Source organism: Hemiscyllium ocellatum, chromosome 7, assembly GCF_020745735.1.
Source record: "Hemiscyllium ocellatum isolate sHemOce1 chromosome 7, sHemOce1.pat.X.cur, whole genome shotgun sequence".
Taxonomy (NCBI): Eukaryota; Metazoa; Chordata; class Chondrichthyes; order Orectolobiformes; family Hemiscylliidae; genus Hemiscyllium; species Hemiscyllium ocellatum.
Genome location: NC_083407.1, coordinates 114,895,622 through 114,917,539, shown reverse-complemented (window position 1 = coordinate 114,917,539; position 21,918 = coordinate 114,895,622). Strand labels below are relative to the sequence as shown.

The following is a 21,918-nucleotide window of genomic DNA, read 5'->3' as shown; positions in this document are numbered from 1 at the left end:
GGTCTTGTGCAAAGTTAAGGATTGGCGTCCAAAGCAAATTTTATTAAAAACTGGTTCTGTGTTTACTGATACTGCTGCACCAGCATCAGCCTCTCCTAGAGCCAGGTGACCATTTAACCAGATGTTTATCTTGACTGGTTTGGATTTCAACGTTGCTAAGTAACTTATCTGTTTCAGATCAGACATAGATGAATTTTTGCAGGGTATGACCTTTCCTGGATACTGGCCTATGAGCTATTTTACTAAAACCTGGGTCTAGTAGGACCCTTTTGCTGTCTTGCATCTGCATACTGGCAATAACTTGCCAGCCAGGATCCTGAAAATTTTTGCTGAGGCTTGGCTTTGCTGTGGGCCAACCTAGAGTTCCTCTGGTCAATATATGTCCTGAGCGAGGCCATGCAATTGCCTGTACTTGAGTGACATTCCCCAAGCTTAGTCAACTGTTGAGAGTGTTCACTTCCATTGGAATACCCTGCAACTCAAATGCTCCAAACTGTTCTTTCTAACGGTAATGCCAGTTGTAGTACCTGTTTGAAGTCCAGCTGGGTTTCAGCTAGGTGTTTTTGCATTGCTGCATCATTAATCCTACAGACCAGATATTCTCTAAGCATCTTTTATTGAGTTAAACCACATTCATAGGCTTCTGCCAGTCATCTTAATCTACTCAAAAACCCTGATGCAGATTCTCGAATTGCTGAGCAAAAGCAACAGTGTCTCAGAATTAGGGGAGGCTTGGGGTCATAATATTCCTTAACTGTATCTGTCAATTCTAGAAAGGTTTTAGCATCTGATGCCTCCAGGAAAGTTAGGCTCCTAATGACAGAAAAAGCTTCAGCTCCATAGGCTGTCAGGAGAATTAGTTGCTGTTTTGCATTTGCTACCATGTCGTTTACCAGGAAAATAATAACTCTTTCTACACACTGGGCCCTGCCCTTAACTGCAGGGTTGAACAATTCAAGCTTCCCAAACGAATGCATGATTTAAGAAATGCTTACCCCCAACTCAAAGACGACTGTTGTGAGCACATTTCCTCAGGATCATGCTGTACTCTTGACACCAATAAAATAACTTCACACAGGCCAGTATCCTATCAGCAAATCACTCTTTATTTTCACATGATCAGTTCTTGGCTATAGTAATGCCTCATCCAGAGTCAGGCACAGAATGTCAGTATCTTTGATGCTCAACATTTTTATGTTGAGACCAAATTAACAACCCCAATCAGGGAACTCATATTCTATGAGGTCCAGCTGATTGACCTTGTTTCAATCACTGCAAAAGGTATCTCATTTATCACTTGTGAAGTGCAAGATTTATGCTCCTTTGAGGTTAACAATTCCTCAGAAAAGGAACACCATGACTGCAGAGAAACATGTTCTCAGATGATAGGGGATACATTTTAAGTCTTTACCAATGACCCTCATTCACCCATCTTAGGAAAACCATAATTTGCATGATTTCTCTCTGATTGTGAAATTAACCAGCAGTAAGGGGGAAATCATATCGTGTCTTCTTTCCGGTTTCTTTTACGGCAGAGAAACGTAGCTAAAGTTTTCTACTTTCAGACTGATTCACGCTACTTATACAATAACACCACTGACATATTTAACAAGTGAGTACCTAAAATTTTCTGCAGTTCATTGCCTATCAAGCTGGATTCCAAGTGGCAGACCACACTCACATTGCACATACCTGTGCCGCTTGTCTTATCTGCTAGAAAATTAGTAAACAGAGTTGTTTCTGATACCAGAACTTGAGTCAAATTTCAGCTTATGCATTATGTTGTTACAGCTGAATAATGGTTACCATGCCTGAGAGAAATGGAATAATATATCACATAAATAATCAATATTTAGATCTACAAACCGAAGCTTCTGCAGGTTTTGTTGTAGCTCATGTCGTGTCTGTAATGCAGCCTGCAGTTCACCTGAGACTTCAGACAGGTCTGACTTCAGCTCAGTCAATGAAGATTGTTCTGTTTGTAATTGCTGGTGGAGCTTGGCAACTCGTTCTTGCTCTGCTTTCAGGGTGTTTTGTAAATTGGTTGTTATGATCTGTTCTTGCTGAAGCTTGTATTCCAGCAACTCCACTATAGGGTAGAATAAACACGGTTATAAATGGTTTTGCCATCTGAAGCTTGTGCACAACTTTGAGATTTGCAATAAATTAACTTAAATTATTAATCACATTTGTACACTCACTTTCAGCACTCTCTATAACATACATTACCACCTTCCAACTTCTGAGAGATATCTCCCAATCCTGTTTTTTTTTAGATTAGACTTACAGTGTGGAAACAGGCCCTTCAGCCCAACAAGTCCACACCGACCCGCCGAAGCGCAACCCACCCATACCCCTACATTTACCCCTTACCTAACACTACAGGCAATTTAGCTTGGCCAATTCACCTGGCCCGCACATCTTTGTGACTGTGGGAGGAAACCGGAGCACCCGGAGGAAACCCACGCAGACACGGGGAGAACGTGCAAACTCCACACAGTCAGTCGCCTGAGTCGGGAATTGAACCCGGGTCTACAGGCGCTGTGAGGCAGCAGTGCTAACCACTGTGCCACCGTGCCGCCCATTTAACCAAATATCAAGTACAGTATGTGGAAAAAGTGGTCCTGTAACCTACCCACTTACCTTTCCCTACAAATAATATTGATGGTAAATATTAGAAGTGGGATACTATCTCAATTCTCATAACCGACAAAAATTAAAACCCAGACTCCTGGAATTGTAGCCATGAGAAAGTACTCTATGTTATTGCTATATGTGCATTAGGGAGGCAATGATATAGTGGCAATGTCATTGGATTAAAAATAATGTTCTGTGAATATGTTTTGGATCCCACCATGGCAGATAATGAAATGTACATTCACTAAAAATGCAGAATATATATGCTGGTCTAACAGTGCCCACCTAATCACTGATATCCTTACTGACAGTCAGACTCTCCATCCACTTGGATTTATGACAGCACATGAACCAATAGCCATGCTGAGACAACTCACCAGAACAATTGCCATCATGTACAGACAAACGTGGCGTACAAGATTCCAAGCAGATACTGCATGAAACACCATGAGACAAACAGGCAGATGACTAGCGATCCACATTCATGAACTAGCTAATAAATGCCATGACCAGCTATCCTTAGCATCTATACACACAGACAACAAGGACCACAAATTTGACTGGGACAACACAGCAATAATAGGACAAGCCAAACAGAGCACAGCCAGAGAATTCCTAGAAGCTTGGCACTCATCCATGGTCTTTTTCAATAAATACATTGACCTAGACCCAATATATTGACCAGTGTAACGAATAACCGGAACCCAGTAACTGGTTCATTCCTGCAGGAATGAAACCTAATAAATTCATAGGAGGCTCCACAGCATTGAGGATTTCACATAGAAAGGGGACGAATCATTTGCAAACCAAACTCCTAGCTCGGTGAACATATCCACAACAACTGAAACTGGCACGTGAGCAACAAATCTTTACACAAACTTTTAATAGGTAATACGTGGTGGCCCTGTCAGCAATGTCCACATCCCCTGACCAAATTAAAAATTCAAAACTGAAAATACAGTAACAAGCCCATCAAACCACAACCAAGAACTTCTTAAAATTTGTACAATAGTGTCACACCCCAACATTTCACTACACTTTGTTATAATTTCAGGTGCCTCCCTGAACAAGTCAATAAGCCAAACGGCCCAGATTAAAATTAAGTTATGATTTGGAGATGCTGGTGTTGGGCTGGGGTGTATAAAGTTAAAAATCCCACAACACCAGGTTATAGTCCAACAGGTTTAATTGGAAGCACACTAGCTTTCAGAGCGACGCTCTTTTATCAGGTGATTGACAATCACCTGACAAAGGAGTGTCGCTCCGAAAGCTAGTGTGCTTCCAATTAAACCTGTTGGACTATAACCTGGTGTTGTGGGATTTTTAAAATTAAGTTGGTATTTTGCTTACTTTACTGATGGCTTATTGAAATGAAAATATCCAAAATAATTAAGAAATTTTCACAGTAAATGAGAATGCCAAGATACTGAGATATGATTCTTGCTGGTAAAGCTGACATTTATGAACCATTCATAACTGTACTGAAAATATGGTGATGTGCTTTCATTTGTCTACAATAAAGTGGTTTTCAGGGGGTTAGAAATAACATTTTTAAAATTCTCTTACGGGATGAGGACATCATTGGCTAGGTCAACACTTATTGCCCATCCCTAATTTCCCAGAGGACAGTTATGAGTCAACCACATTAATGTGGGACAGCAGTCATATGTCAGCCAGAAAGCATACATCAAGAACTGTACACTTAGGTTTGGGGGGGTTGTAAAATTCCTTAACTAAATCCATCAACTCTTGGAGGTTTTAGTATCTGGTGCCTCAGGGAAAGTTAGATTCCTTATAACTGAAAAAGTTGCAAATCCACAAACTGTCAGGTGAATTATTCATTGCTTTTCATCTATCAGTTATCATTTGCCTGGAAAAACATAATGCATTCTTTACACATAACTGGGCCCATTCTTCAACAGCAGGACTAAATGAGTCAATCTTCCCTAATAACAGCATGATGCCAGAAATACTTACTCCAACTCAAAGATGACTGTTGCAAGCGAATTTCTTCAGGCGCATGCTTTTCTCTTGTCACCACTGAAATAACTCCACAGAGGCTGGTATCCCATCACCAAGTCACCATTTATTTACACATGGAGAGTCCTTGATACTAATCCAAAGATTGGCAGAGGGACAGGTTGCATTGAGGCTACAGAAGGATTTGGACAGGTTCGGAGAGAGGGCAAAGTAGTGGCAGATGGACTACAAAGTGGAAAAGGGTGAGGTCATGCACTTTGGGTAGGAAGAATAGAGGAATGGACTATTTTCTAAATGTGAAGAAAACTCAGAAGTGTGAAGTGCAAACAGACTTGGGAATTCTAATCCAGAATTCTTTCAAGGTAAACTTGTGGGTTGAGTCAGTAGGTAGAAAGGCAAATGCAATGATAGCATTTACCTTGAGAGGACTTGAATCTAAAAGCAGAGATGTACTTGTGAGGCTCTGTAAGGCTCTAGTCAGACCAAATTTCGAGTATTGTGTGCAGTTTTGGGCCCCATTTCTCAGGAAGGATGTACTGGCTCTGAAGCATATTCAGTGGAGGTTCATGAGAATGGTCCCAGGAATGCAAAGCTTAACATATGAGGAACGTTTGGGGATTCTGGGTCCATATTTGATGGGGTTTAGAAGGATGAGGGGAGATCTAATTGAAACATACAGAATACTGAATGGCCTGGACAGAATAGATGTTAGGAAAATGTTTCTATTGGTAGGAGAGTAAAGGGCATAGCCTTAGGAGTAAAGGGAAGACCTTGTAGAAAAGAGATAGGAATTCATTGCCACAGAAGGGTGGGGAGGTCAGGTCATTGAGTATATTTAAGACTGAGATAGGTAGTTTCTTGAGTATCAAGGGGATCAAGGATTATGGGGAGAAATCGGGAGAATGGAGTGAGAAACGATCAGCCATGATTGAATGGTGGAGCACACCTGATGGGCTGAATGGTTTAATTTCTGCTCCTGTGTCTTATGGTCTTATCTCAGCTCTCATAGTGAGCTGGATGTCTTAATAGATTTACAGCCCCAACCAGGAAACTCATTACTGAGGTCCATCTGTCTGACTTCATTAAAATTACTATAATGAACAAACACCTTTATCTCAGAGAAACTATGCTTGCATCTAACTTCAGTTATCTGTCTAAATTTTAAAAATTGCTCATCCAAACTTCTAAATGGCTTGACATTTTTTTTCCTCCCCTATTCATTAAGGCGCCCCACGATAGGCTATTGAACAAAATACGGATACATGGGATTGAGGGTGCTTTAATGGTTTGGATCAGAAATGGTCTAGCTGAAAGAAGACTGGCTGATGGGAAGCGTTCATCCTGGAGTCCAGTTACAAGTAATGTACCACAAGGATCTGTTTTGGGGCTACTGCTGTTTGTCATTTATAAAATTACCTAGGTGAGGACATAGAAGGATAGGTTAGAAAAGTTGCAGATAATACGTCAGTAGAGCTGTGGATAGTGCTGAAGGATGTTGCAGGTTACAGAGGGAAATAGATAAACTGCAGAACTGGGCTGAGAGGTAGCAAATAGAGTTTAATGTGGAAAACTTTGGAAGGAGCAACAGGAATAAAGAGTACTGGGCGAACAGTAAGATTCTTGGCAGTGTAAATGAGCAGAGAGATCTGTGTCCATGTACATAGGTCCATGAAATTTGCCACCCAGGTTGATAGACTTGTTAAGAAGTCATACAGTGTGTTGGCATTTACTGAGTTTTGGAACCATGAGGTTATGCTGCAGCTGTACCAAACTCAGGTGCGGCCGCACTTGGAGTATTGCATACAGTTCTGGTCACCGCATTATAGGAAGGATGTGAGTGTTTTAGAAAGGGTTCAGCGGAGATTTCTCATGATGTTGCCTGGTATGGAGGGAAGGTCTTTGAGCAGAGATTGAGGGACTTGAGGCTGTTTTCATTAGAGAGGAGGTGGTTGAGAGGTGACTTAATTGAGACATACAAGATAATCAGAGGATTAGATAGGGTGGGCAGTAAAAGCATTCTTCCTCGGATGATGCTGGCTAGCACAAGGAGACATAGCTTTAAATTGAGGGGTGATAGATATAGGACAAATGTCAGAAATAGTTTCTTCACTCAGAAAGTAGTAGGGGCGTGGAAAGGCCTTCCTGCGACAGTAGTAGACTTATCAACTTTAAAGGGCATTTAAATGGTCATTGGATAAACATATGGATGAAAATGCAACAGTATAGAATAGATGGGCTTCAGACTGGTTCCACAGGTTGGCACAACATCATAGGGGTCTGTACTGTGCTGTAATGTTCTATGCTCTACATTGTAAATCCCAAAATATAAACAAGATTTTCAGTAACACCCCAGAAGGACTTCAGTCATCTGCTCTCTGAATTATGGCTCCAAAAACTGACCTAGTTAATTAGTAAACCTCTTCACACAAATGGATCAAAGTCGTAATGCGGCTAGGTTAAAATTCCAAACTTTTCAGGCGATATTAATACACAGATGCAAATCACACAACTCTCATCACAACAATAATCTGGGATCAACAATTCCAGAAATTCACAACTCCAACCGAGATCCATAGAAGTTTTACATTTTTTTCCATTTAATCTTCTCATTCTTTTAAACTTTGAAGAACAGAATCTTAGTCTACTTGACCTCCTATCATTGAATAATCTTTCCATTTAAGAATGAGTCTGGTGATATGATATTGCACTTGCTCCAAAGTACACCCTTCCTTATGTAAAAGAGCATTGTGCAGAGCTCTGGCCTAAGTGTGGTACAACCTTCATTTATACACCAATTCCCTTGCAACCAAGGTTAACTTACAACTCATTATGAAGCAAAGTTGTATTCAAGATGTTATCTTTGTGAAATACATACACAAAATGCATGAAATATCAACACGTATCAATATCTTTTTTTCAAAATATTCTACTTTTCTATTTTTCCTATTAATGTGAAAAACTTCACACCTTACATGTACTTAACCACAATGCAATTAGTGGAGAACCCATCACAATTTCTTTGTATTTTCCTCACAGCTTACTTTCTCCCCAACGACAATAAATCTGAAATATTACCCTTGATCGTCATGTATTAAGCACAGATAGTAAATAGTTTAAACAGTACAGATTAAGCACTGACCCTTGGGACCAGACTAGTTATCGTTTCCCAACTTGAAAATTACCCTTCGTTCTTTTTCTCAGCTCTCCCAATTCTATGAGAACTTACCTTCATCAATAATTTCTTTGTCAATCTGTTCTTGAAAATCAAAATATACCAGACAATGGATCCTCTATGTATTCAGCTAGTTACCATCTCAAAAAATAAATTCCCATTCATATATTAATATTGACAAAATATATGTTTAGATTACTTACAGTGTGGAAACAACAAGTCCACACCAATCCGCTGAAGCGTAACCCACCCAGACCCATTCCCCTACATTTATCCCTTCACCATGGCCAATTCACCTAACCTGCACATTTCTGGATTGTGGGAGGAAACTAACGCAAACATTGGGGGAATGTGCAAACTCCACACAAAGAGTTGCCTAGGGCAGGAATTTAACCCGGGTCTCTGGCGCTGTGAAGCAGCAGTGCTAACCACTGTGCCACCGTGCTGCTCAAATGTTCTGTTTGTGCATATCTAATAAGACACCTTGGATTTTTCTCACTCCTGATAGGCCAACTCCTCATTCCCCCTGGGAACTGTTCCCGAACCTGGGAAATTATGGTGCTTGAATCCAATGAATACATTGCCTTGCTTAAGCTTCCCAAAAAACAGATTAAATTAGACAATGCTACAAACATGCTGGTGAGAAATCGAGTTGCTGGATGATAGATTAGTATACACTGACAAAATAAACACTTGTTTCAACAGCCATAAAAAGCTATGAGAAGGAAAATGTAGGAGGCGAAGCATTGTTTGATGGCCCATCAGAAACTCGAGGCAATAAAGACAAACAAATCAACACTTTACCAGAACTTTTGTGGCCAACATGTTAGCTGGGAAACTACCCAGGCTAAATATTCAGACTCAGTCTTTACTCGACAGCTGCTGGCAATATAAAATCTCAGTAACTCCTGTTTCTTTGACCATTAAGACCAACATCGTCCACCTTTGAAATACCTTGTCTTCGAAGTGGCCGCTCCTGCTTCTTGGCTTGCTCCTCTGCACTGGTGAGGGTATCCTGTAACTGCTGCAGTTTTTCTTGATGTTGAAGATGTGCAATTCTGAGCTGCGAACGGAGGTCCTGCACCTCTGATAATAAGCTGTTTCTGTCCACAGATAAGAGGTCTTCCAGCACAGATAGTTGCTGTTTCTCCTAAATAGATAGGAAAGGTAAGAGGCGGAAATACATTGCTGTAAATTACCTGCATTCTTTGAATTGGGTTGATCCTCTTTATTGATAAGGAGAAGATCACAGAATTGCTATAATGCAGAGAACAGCCATTCGGCCCAGAACGCAGATAGAACATAGAACATAGAACATAGAAGGATACAGCGCAGTACAGGCCCTTCGGCCCTCGATGTTGCGCCGACCGAATCCTACCTAACCTATACTAGCCCAATAACTTCCAAATGCCTATCCAATGCCCGCTTAAATCACCATAAAGAAGGAGAGTTCACCACTGATACGGGCAGGGCATTCCATGAACTCACAACCCGCTGTGTGAAGAATCTACCCCTAACATCTGTCCTATACCTACCACCCCTTAATTTAAAGCTATGTCCCCTAGTAACACCTGACTCCATTAGCGGTAAAAGGTTCTTAGTATCTACCCTATCTAAACCCCTAATCATCTTATACACTTCTATCAGATCTCCCCTAAACCTTCTCTTCTCCAATGAGAACAGCCCCAAGTGCCTCAGCCTTTCCTCATAAGATTTTCCTACCATTCCAGGCAACATCCTGGTAAACCTCCTCTGCACTCGTTCTAAAGCTTCCACATCCTTCCTATAGTATGGCGACCAAAACTGCACACAATACTCCAGATGAGGCCGCACCAGAGTCTTATACAACTGCAACATGACCTCAGGACTCCGGAACTCAATTCCTCTGCCAATAAAGCCCAGTACACCATATGCCTTCCTCACAGCACTATTTACCTGGGTGGCAACTTTCAGAGATCTGTGTACATGGACACCAAGATCCCTCTGCTCATCCACACTACCAAGTAGCCTACCATTAGCCCAGTAATCCATCATCTTGTTATTCCTACCAAAGTGAACGACTTCACACTTAGCTACATTGAATTCCATTTGCCACATTTCCGCCCAGCTCTGCAACTTATCTATATAAAGATGTTAGCTCTTCAAATGAACATCATTACTTTCTTGCTTTTTCCAATACCCTTGCACCTTATTTTTAACCAAATAATCATACAATACCCTTTTGAATGACTCAATTGAATGTACCTTTACCACACTTCCAGGTAGTGCATTCCATACCTCAAATGCTCACTCAGTGAAAAAGTTTTTCACCCTTGTTTCTTTAGCAGATGACTTTAAATTTATGCCTTCTTGGTGTTGTCCTTTTTACTAGAAGGAACAGTTCTTTTCTTATCTGATTTATTCAAGCCCACTCATGATTTTGAAAGCCTCTATTCGATCTCCTCTTAGCTTGAGATAATGGATTATTAGTATCAGCTGAAACCTTTAGCAATTTTTAGGGTGGCTAAAAAGCAAAAACCAGAGCATGAAGGGAAACATGCAAGAAACAGAAGAATTGCCAGTAAAATTTTTGACAAACATATAGAAAAGGAAAAGAGTAGCTAAAGTGAGCATTAGTCCCTTAGAGGGTAGACAAAGGAGTTAATAATTAAAAATGAGGATAGTAGCAGAGACTTAACATGAGTCAGCCTTAACATTTGTCAATGGGAAAATGCTAGAGTCCATTATTAAATGGGTAGTAGCGAGGCATTTAGAAAATTACAATCAGGCTGAGTCAACACTCTTTTCTGGGAGGGTAATTGTGTTTAACAAATTTATTATAGTTATTTGAGGATGTAACAAGCAGGGTGGATATAGGAGTACCAGCAGATATTATGCATTTGGATTTTCAACAAGTCATAACATAAGCAAAGAGCTCATGGTGTTTGTGGCACAAAAAGTGTCAATAGACGATTGGCTAACAAACAGGAAACGGAAACTGGACTGGTGTCATTTTCAGGTTAGCAATTTGTACCGTGTGTAACAGGGCCTCAGCAATTTATAATCTACATTTATAACTTAGTTGAAGGAACTGACTGAATTGTATCATCAGCAAATTTAGATACAACACTAATTGGAAAATGAATTGAGCAGAGTCTGCAATGGGATACAAGCAGGTTGAATAAATGAGCTGAACAATGAGTTGCTGGAAAAGCGCAGCAGGTCAGGTAGCATCAAAGGAGCAGGAGAATCAACGTTTCGGGCATAAGCCCTTCTTCAGGAATGAGGAGGGTGTGCCAAGCAGGCTAAGATAAAAGGTAGGGAGGAGGGACTTGGGGGAGGGTCGTTGGGAATGCGATTGGTGGAAAGAGATTAAGGTGAGGGTGATAGGCCAGAGAGGGGGTGGGGGTGGAGAGTTTGGGAAGATGATTGCAGGTCAAGAAGGCGGTGCTGAGTCCGAGGGTTGGGACGGAGATAAGGTGGGGGGAGGGGAAATGAGCAAGCTGGAGAAATCTGCATTCATCCCTTGTGGTTGGAGGGCTCCTAGGTGGAAGATGAGGTGCTCTTCCTCCAGGCGTCGTGTTGCCATGGTCTGGCGATGGAGGAGGCCAAGGACCTGCATGTCCTTGGTGGAGTGGGAGGGGGAGTTAAAGTGTTCAGCCACGGGGTGGTTGGTTTGGTTGGTCCGGGTGTCGCAGAGGTGTTCTCTGAAACGTTCTGCAAGTAGGCGGCCTGTCTCCCCAATGTAGAGGAGGCCACATCGGGTGCAGCAGATGCAATAAATCGTGTGTGTGGAGGTACAGATGAATTTGAGATGGATATGGAAGGATCCCTTGGGCTTTGGAGGGAAGTGAGGGGGGAGGTGTGGGTACAAGTTTTGCATTTCTTGCGGTTGCAGGGGAAGGTGCCGGGAATGGAGGTTGGGTTGGGGGGGGGCCTGACGAGGGAGTCGGGAAGGGAGTGGTCTTTCCAGAATGCTGATAGGGGAGGGGAGGGAAATATATCTTTGGTGGTGGGGTCTGTTTGGAGGTGGCGGAAATGACGAAGGATGATACGATGTATCTGGAGGTTGGTGGGGTGGTATGAGAGGACAAGTGGGGGAGTTCTTGGACTAACCCCCACCTACACTGGGGACACCACCCACGCCCTCCACCTCCTCCATGATTTTCGCTTCCCCGGCCCCCAACGCCTTATCTTCACCATGGACATCCAGTCCCTGTACACCTCCGTCCCCCATCACGAAGGCCACAAAGCCCTCCGCTTCTTCCTTTCCCGCCGAACCAACCAGCAACCTTCCACTGACACCCTCCGACTGACTGAACTGGTCCTCACTCTGAACAACTTCTCTTTCCAATCCTCCCACTTCCTCCAAACCAAAGGAGTAGCCATGGACACCCGCATGGGCCCCAGCTATGCCTGCCTCTTTGTCGGATATGTGGAACAGTCCATCTTCCGCAGCTACACTGTCACCACACCCCACAACACCGTTGACTGCATCGGCACTACTTCGTTCTCCCACAAGGAGGTTGAATAGTACATCCACTTTACTAACACCTTCCACCTCGACCTCAAATTTATCTGGACCGTCTCAGACTCTACTCTCCCCTTCCTAGACTTCTCCATTTCTATCTCGGGTGACCGACTCAACACGGACATTCACTATAAACCGACTGACTCCCACAGCTACCTAGACTACACCTCCTCCCATCCTGCCCCCTGTAAAAACGCCATCCCATATTCCCAATTCCTTCGCCTCTGACACATCTGCTCCCAGGAGAACCAATTCCAATACCGAACAACCCAGATGGCCTCCTTCTTCAAAGACCGCAATTTCCCCTCAGAAGTGATCGACAATGCTCTCCACCGCATCTCCTCCACTTCCTGCTCCGCCGCCCTTGAACCCCGCCCCTCCAATCGCCACCAGGGCAGAACCCCACTGGTCCTCACCTACCACCCCACCAAACCCTCTCAAAATATTTACTGTTTCAAAAAGATCAATTCCCATCCTCCCTTAAGATGGACTATATGGCTGGTATTCCATTTGCCCTATTAATTACCAGTTGTACATTAACTTTTTGTGATTAATTTAGTGAATCTAGACCTCTTTGTATGCAACTAAGCAAACTCTTTTCACTCAGATAATATTGTGCAGTTTAATTCTTTTTGCCAAAATGGGCAACTTCACGTTATATTCTGTTTACTAAGTTTAAAATTACGGGTAGACCATTTAGGACAGAGATGAAGAGAAACTTCTTCACCCAGAGTGGTGGCAGTGTGGAATGCTCTGCCCCAGAGGGCAGTGGAGGTCCAGTCACTGGATTCATTTAAGAAAGAGTTGGATAGAGCTCTCAAGGATTGTGGACTCAAGGGTTATGGAGATAAGGCAGGAACAGGATATTAATTAAGGATGATCAGCCATGATCATATTGAATGGTGGTGTAGGCTTGAAGGGCAGATTGGCCTACTCCTGCACCTATTGTCTATTTAACTCATTTATTTAACCAGGAGAAAGTGAGGACTGCAGATGCTGGAGATCAGAGCTGAAAAATGTGTTGCTGGAAAAGTGCAGCAGGTCAGGCAGCATCCAAGGAGTAGGAGAATCAACGTTTCAGGCAGCCCTTCTTCAGGAGGAAGGGCTTATGCCCAAAACGTCGATTCTCCTGCTCCTTGGAATCTGCCTGACCTGCTGCGCTTTTTCATCAGTGCGATTCCACAGGGATCAGTGTTGGCACTGCAACGGTTGACATATTTATAAACATCATATTATTAATGACTCCGAGGAAAGAAGCAAACGTACGGTGGTTAAATTTGCAGACAGCACAAAAATAGGCAATAAGACATGTTGTGAGAAGGATTCATCAGTATCGCTCTGCAATTGTTGTATGAGCAAAAAAGTCAGCAAATGGAGAATAATGTGGGAAAATATGAAGGTGCTCATTTTGGAAGGAAGAACAAAAGAATAGAGTTCTGTTGAAGTGGACAAAAACTGCAGGAAACTGCAGTTGTACTTGTGCATGAAACACAAGCTAGCACATATGTGCAGCATGTAATCGGGATGGCCCTTATTTCAGGGGAATTGGAGAATAAAAGCAGGGAACTCTTACTGCAAATGTACTAGGCACTGGTGAGACCACATCTGGAGAACCATGAGCAGTCTTTGTCTCCTTATGTAAAGCAAGATATTATTTCATTGGAGAAACTTCAGAGGTCACACCAATATGGAGGCAAGTCTTCTGAGTAAAGGCTAAAGAGGTTTGGACTTTACCCACTGGAGTTTAAAAAAAAGAGGTGATCTTATCGAAACATACAGGATTTTTAATAGGCTTGACAGAGTAAATGTTGAGTAGGCAAAAGTGAGGACTACAGATGCTGGAAACCAGAGTTTAGATCAGAGTGGTGCTGGAAAAGCATAGGTCAGGCAGCATCCAAGGAGCAGGAAAATCGATGTTTCGGGCAAAAGCCCTTCATCAGGAAATGTTGAGTAAACATCAGAGAAAATGTTGAGGACAGGGCGTAGTCTCAGAATAAAGGGGCACCAATTTAACACTGAAATAAGGAAGAATTTCTTCTCTCAGAGGATTCAGTGTCTTTGGTACTTCTTGGTGCAGAGTTGTGGCGGTAGAGTCCTTATATTTAAAGAGTAAGATAGAATTGTGATCTGAAGGGGAATCAAGGATTATGGGAAAAATGTAAGAAAGTGGACGTGAGGATTGTCGGATCAGCCATGATGCTACTGAATGGTGGAGCTGGCTCAAGGGGCCGAACAGCCTACTCCTGTTCCTATTTCTTCTGATCTTATAGTCATGGTCTAATGATATTTCAAGTGCATATCCAAGTAGGTTGAGAGGTTTCCCACCTCAACTACCCTCCCAGGCAATAAATTTCAGATCCCTACCACCATCTAAATAAAAATCAGTTTCCACAAATCCCCTCTAAACCACCTGACTTTCACCTTAAAATTATGTCCTCCTGTTATTAATCCTTCAACTCAAGTGAAAAGCTGGTTTCTATCCACCCTGTCCATGTTTTTCACAAACTTATATAAAATTCTATCAGGTTTCCTCTCAACCTTGTCTGCTCCAAAGAAAATAACCCAAGCTTATCTAGTCTCCCTTCATAGCTAAACTGCACCATCCCAGGCAATATCCTGGTAAATCTCCTCTGCATACCTTCCAGTGCATTCATAACCTATAATCTGGCTATCAGAGCTGTACACAGTACTCCAGGTGTTGCCTAACCAAAGTTCTGTACAGTAACAACATTACTGCTCTGCTCTTATAATCTAATAAAAGTAAACAGCCTGTATTCCTTCTTAATATCTTACTGACCTACTTTACCAACTTCAGGAATTTGTGGGCAAGCATCCCAAGAATCCTTTGTTCTTCTGAACTTCCTAGTGATTGCCATTCACCAAGTACTCTCAGTACATTCTTCATCCAAAGCGCATCAACTCTCATTTATCAGGGTTAAATTCCACTGGCTACTGATCTGCCCATCTGACTAATCCATTTATATCCTCTTGTAACCCTCACTATCTACCACCTGGCAAGTAACATCCCTGACCCTGTCACCAGGGATGCAATACTTGCACAATGCAAGTTATGCTTGCAGTCGCAGAAATGCTTGCATACTCTGGGGACGAATACATACCAATCACTATTACTCTTGTTTCTTCTTCCTCTCCTCCTGTAGAGTCAGGCCATTTTGGCCTTTGTCAGCACTCCCTTGAGGAATTAGCACCCACATCATCTTCTAAAATGGAAACTTGATTTGTGAATGGGAGCCTAGAGGACTCCTGTGCTACCCACCTGAATCTCTGACTGCCTGGTGTCTGAATATCATTTAGGACAAAGCAGTTTATTTGATTGGTGCCATATTCACAAATATTCAGAAACCATTACTGCTGCTGCTTAATACCAGTATGCGTTGTCGCTACAAGATGCAATGCACCAAAATTTCATTGAACATCCTTAGACAGCATCTTCTCAACCCACAACCACTATCATCTAGAAGGACAAGGGCAGCAATGATATATGGGAATAACACCACCTGCAAGTTCCACTTTAAGCTGTTCACTATCCTGATTTTGAAATATATTGATGTTCTTCAGCGTCACTGGGTCAAAATCCTGGAATTCCTTCCCTAAAACATTGTGGGTCTAACTAAAGCATACAGACTGCAGTGCAGTCTAACTATCAACCTCTCCAGGGCAACCATGGATGGACAATAAATGCTGGCTCAGTCAGTGATGCTGACATCCTACAAGTGAATGAGTGTTTTTTTCCATTACAAGCTTCTTCTCAAACACCCTCCAATTTAGCCTCTTTCGCCTCACTTCACTAATAAACCTAAGAAATTAATAGATTATTTTGTCACTAAAACTGAGAAATCCTGAACAGCAGTATCCCTCCAAACATTGTCTGAAACTCCCCATTTCCATAGCATTGGTCTTGTGTTATCATAGAATTCTTACAGTGTAAAAACAAATGGCCCATCGAGCTCACATCAATCCTCCAAAAATAATCCCATCCAGACCCACCCACTACCCTGTAGCCCTACATTCCCCATGGCTAATCCACCTAATCTACACATCCCTGGACATCATGGGCAATTTAGCATGGCCAATCCACCTAACCTGCACATCTTTGGAAACCGGAGCATCAGCAGGAGACCCATGTAGACAAGGGGGAGAATGTGCAAACACCACACAGTGGCCCAGGAGTGGAACGAACCTATGTCTCTGGCACTGTGGGGCTTATCATGAGCAACCATGCTGCCCCCATGCTGTTTTCTAATTATTCTCCTTACACCCTATCAAGAGTTCATGAGATGCACCCCTTGTTTCCAAACCCTATTCCTGGTATTCCTACTATTCAGTACTGTTCTCCACGTCAGCCAAAAGTGTTAACTGCTCCACTTCTAGTGCTGTTCCTCTACTAGTCAGTGCTGTCTTCTTAATACAATTGTTGACTCCACTATTCTTGCAAATTATCACTTGATTGATTGGTTGATTCTTGTACATACTGAGATACAGTGAAAAGTGTAGTTTTACATGCTGTACAAGCAGAACTACCAAACAAAATGCATCAGTGTAGCAGAATACAGCGTTACAGCTGTAGTGAAGGTTCAGAGAGAGAAATCAACATTAACATTTGAGAGATCTAATCAAAAGTCTGATAACATCAGGAATGAAGCTGTTCTTGAATCTGTTAGGATCTGTACAGTATTCAAACTTCTGTCTTTCTGCCTGATGGAAGAGGGTGAAAAAGAGTTTAAGTGGGGTGTGAGGGATCTTTGATTATGGCACTTGCTTTCCCAAGACAACAGTAAGTATAGATGGAGACAATGGATGGACGGCTGTCTTGTGTTATGGACTGGGCTGCGTTCACAGCTCTCTGTAGTTGCTTGCGGTCTTGTGAAGAGCATTTGCCATACTATGCTGTGATGCATCCAGATAGAATGCTTTCTATGGTGCATTTATTAAAATTGGTAAGAGTTTGTGGACATAGAGTTGTACAGCAAAGAAACAGTCTTCAGCCCAACTAGTTCATACCAACCAGACATCCTAAATTAATTTAATCTCATTTGCCAGCACTTGGCCCGGATCCCTCTAAACGCTTCCTATTTATATACCCATTCAGATGCCTTTTAAAATGTTGTTATTGTATTAGCCTCTACCACTTCCTCTGGCAGTTCATTCTATACATGCACCACCCTCTGCGTGAAAAAGCTGTCACTTAGGTCCATTTTAAATCTTTCCTCTCTCACTTTAAATCTATGTCCTCTCATTTTGGACTCAGCTAACCTGGCAAATGACCTTGAATATTCACCCTATCTATGCCTAACGTGATTTCATAAACATCCAGGGAAACAGCCCAGCCTATTCACCCTCTCCCAATAGCTAAACTCTCCAACCCTGGCAATATCCTTGTAAATCTTTTTTTGAACCCTTTCAAGTTTCACAACATCTTTCCTATAACATGGAAACCAGAAATTCACGAAGTATTCCAGAAGTGACCGACACAAAAGTGTCTCGTCACAACAATGACATCCCAACTCCTTTACTCAATGCACTGACCAATAAAGGAAAGCATACCAAATGTATTCTTCACTATCCTTCTACCTGCAACTCTACTTTCAAGTATGAACCTGCACTCCAAAAGTGTCTCAGCCCATTGGCCCATCTGTTCAAGATCTCGTTGTACTTGGAGGTAACCTTCTTCGCTATCCTCCACACCACCAATTTCGGTGTCATCTGCAAGCTTACTAACTATACCTCCTATGTTCACATCCAAATCATTCATTTAAATAACAAAAAGCGGTGGGTTCAGCACCGATCCTTGTCGAGCACTGCTGGTCACAGGCCTCCTGTCTTAGCCACCCTCTGTCTCCAACCTTCGAGCCAGTTCTGATTCCAAATGACTAATTCTCCCTGTGTTCTATGTGATCTAACCTTGCTAATCTTCCTGCTGAAGGGCTTATGCCCGAAACGTCGAATTTCCTGTTCCTTGGATGCTGCCTGACCTGCTGCGCTTTTCCAGCAACACATTTTCAACCTTGCTAATCAGTCTATCATGCGGAACTTTACTGAAATCCATAAGATCAGGTCACCACTTGCCGAATTTCCTTACACTCTTGAGGAAGTGTAATCATTGTTATGCTTTCTTGACATGGCTGTAAGGACAAATTGTTGGTGATCATCACTTCCAGGAACTTGACACTGTCAACCAACTCCACCTCAACACTAGTGATACAGAAAGGGGCTTGCCCTCCACTCTGCTTCCTGAAGTCAATGACCAACTCCTTTGTTTTGCTGACACTAATGGAGAGATTGTTGTCTTAACACCATGCTGCTAAGCACTCAATCTCTTTTCCGCATTCTGCTTCCTTGTTGTTTGAAACCTGACATACAATGGTGAAGTCATTAGCAGAATTTGGCCACCAGTCGTGAGTGTCTGTGGAATATAATAGGGGATTGAGTAGACAGTCTTGCAGGGCACTGGTGTTAAGAATTATGGTGGAGGTGGTGTTGTTGATTATGTTTATCGATTACAGTCCATGTGTCAGGAAATTGAGGATCTAGTTACATAGGAGAAAATGGAGATCTAGGTATTTGCAGTTGAGAGAGGAGTTTTGGAATTATGATGTTGAAGGCAGAACTGTAATCAATAAATAGTAGCCTGACCCAAGTATCCTTTTTTATCCAAATGTTCCAGGAATGAATGTAGAGATAGGGAGATGGAGTCTACTATGTACCTAGATGGATTGCAAAGGGTAAAGGCAAACTGGTAGGTTGGATTTAATGGAACCATGACTTCATCTCCAGCCTCCCTTTTATCTTCAGAGTCTACTCTACTCACATGCTGTTGTCTCAGAAGTCAAGGCCCATCTTCCCCTGAATCCCTCCAAACAGGCTTGGATCCCTACCACTTATAGGAATAGCTCTGATCAAAGCCACAAATGACCTCCAATATGACTGCAAATGTGAACACGCTCTCCTAATCTTTTTCAACTGATCTGCAGCTTTAGATACAGAGGACCACAACATCTTTCACCAATGCTTCCTGACCTGTGCAGAAACGGATGATATTCCGGGAAATCTCTCTGTGCATTTTATTACATTTGGCACAGACTGTTCCATTGCTCAGTATGTATTTAAACAATCTATGGAATAGCATTGCCAAATCAGGCTGGAAAGTTCTAGGAGATGTCATCTAATGACCTCCCATCTTCAGACTTCTTCACCAGACTCCTGCCATTTGTCTCTCAAGATGTCAATCACTACTAACTGAGCTCCATCTGTCAACAGCTTTTTGATGTGCCCCAGTTTTGACTTTTGAAAATCTGATCACTTCGAATGACAAAATGCTGCTTCAAAGTGGGATATTTGGAAAGTTAATGTCATATCCTGCAACAACCCTGGGCCTCACTGGGTGGTAGAACCCAGCAATGCTAATGTTCAGGACAGCAGCATCCACTATCCTGTGAAACTCCTGAATGGTACTCAATTCCATGGGTCTTCTCCAAAAGAGATAACACTGTGTGCAGTACAGCTGGCAACCAATAATCCCACTGCCTCCATTAAAACTCTCCAGATAACCCTACAGCTGAGGAATTCAAAACAAGGGGCAGTTCCAGAATTGGACTGAGAGGAGAAGAAATTTAAAGAGTTCTTAATTTTTTAAATTCTTTCTCAAGAAAATTGGGGGTGAATCAACATTAAATAATATTTCAGCCTGAAATGGGATTTTGGTTTCTCAGGGAATCTTAAACCTGGAGAGGGTATATAAGTGGTGTTGAACACAAAGATCAGCCACAATCGTACTGATATAGACTCAATGGGCTGTAAGGGGCTGCTATTTCTTATGTTCTTTCCTTGAATCTGCTCTGCCAACTGTTGAGTCATGGCTGACCTACAGCTTAAATGCACTTAACACAGCTCCAAATCTCTTGATATCAATATTCTCAAATGCTATTGATTGCTTTATTGAACATTTCAATTGTGTCAGCATCAAAGCTTTTGGGTTGATTCCTACAATTCAGTGTGACTGAATGTTTCATGATTTCACTTTTCCATAGTCTAGACGTAACAATTTGTTTTTCTTCATCAATTTAAAATCTTTCTTCTGTATCTCTTACTTTTAAGTTTTTTTTCACATTTGTTTACATGATGGGGGTGTTATTACTGGGCAGTGGGCACTTAAGAGTCAACACAATGATTGTTGTATGTACGCCAGACCAGATAAGGATGTCAGATTTCCTTCTGTAAGGAACATTTATGAACCACATAGGTTGTTAACAGAATCAACGATGATTGCATGATCATCTTTAGTCCATGTGTCTATTCCAGATTTACTGCATTAAACTTTTACAATTTTCCATGTCCAAATCATTGGCCTGGGATTCTGGATTGATAGTCCAGTGACCTTACCACTTTGCCAGTGCCTCCAAAATTGACGAAGGAAGATCACAGAAGTAAAATAGGAAGGAAATTTTCGTCAGCTGCAAACCTGTCCAAAGACTTTGTTTTTAAGCTAACCAAGCGCCCAAAATGTAAGAGTGACAACATTCTTCTGGCAGACTTTTATTCTTTTAATAAGAGAGCTCATTTAATCTTTTATGAGCCTATTGAGGATTACTTGGCATCAACACTGGTTAAATCAAAATCCTGAATATTCTCTCCCAGTTAGACAGTGGCTTATTCATTAGTATTGAGAAACCAAACAAAATTAAGAAACAAATTATTAACTTTTGAACTGCTACTTGCCTCACTGCATTCTTCATCATTCAAATCCTTGTAATAAGGTGGAAGGGCATCATTGCTATATGATAATTTTACTTTTGAGCCTTTCCATTGCTGCTCTACCCATTCTTCTACAATATCCTGCTTGTGATTTTTCATTGTACTCATTTCTCATTTTTCCTACTTTGACTTGATTTCCTTTACTCTTAATGATGAGTGAGCTGCAGTGAAGCACCTCCCACTTCTGTGACATCACAATGACAAAATGACAGGATTAGCCAGTTTCAACTTTCTTAGGCTAAAATAAATACTTGCTTTATTTCTCAAAGTGACACAGCCATCATAAATAGAAATTGTAGATGGTTTTCAACCAGTATTTATGATAAAATTACAATTTCTGAATTTATAACAATTATCCTGATTTGAATATAGTGAAGATTCAAGACCAGAGTGAATTTCCTTAGAAGCTCCCCTGTTACACTACTATATTGAGGGAAAACTAATTTTTGCGAAGCAAATTAGATTTCTTCTGCACTTCTGCTAGGTAACAGGAAATGTCTCAAGGAAATTTATCTCCTATGCTTCACTGATCAGCTCACAGCTAATCTCATTTTGGCCTCAACTCCACTTTCCTACCTATTCCTCAGAATCCTGGACTCCCCTATAGTTAAAAAATCTGTCTATCTGGGCTTTGAACACTTCAATGACACAGCTTCTACAGCAGTCTGGAATAGAGAATACAAAAGCTTCATTGCTGAGATGAAACTTTTCATTTCCATTTCAAATAGGCAACTCTATATTCTGAAACAATATTTCCCCAGATATGCATTCCACTCCCATAAGATAAATATCCTCCCAGCATTCACTTTGCCAGGGCCCTTTAGAATCTTGTACATTTCAATAAGGT

General features: G+C 41.8%; 1 protein-coding gene across 4 annotated transcripts in view; it reads right to left on the bottom strand.

Moving 5' to 3' along the window:
• pcnt (pericentrin) overlaps positions 1–21,918 on the bottom strand; it is a 297,297-nt gene that overhangs the window by 43,337 nt on the left and 232,042 nt on the right. For all 4 annotated transcript variants that reach the window (XM_060827697.1, XM_060827700.1, XM_060827698.1 and 1 more), the window contains 2 exons: positions 8,744–8,939; positions 1,867–2,089 (listed from right to left, as the gene is read on the bottom strand). In XM_060827697.1, coding sequence (XP_060683680.1) covers positions 1,867–2,089; positions 8,744–8,939 — 419 coding nt within the window. The remainder of the gene's footprint in view (positions 1–1,866; positions 2,090–8,743; positions 8,940–21,918) is intronic.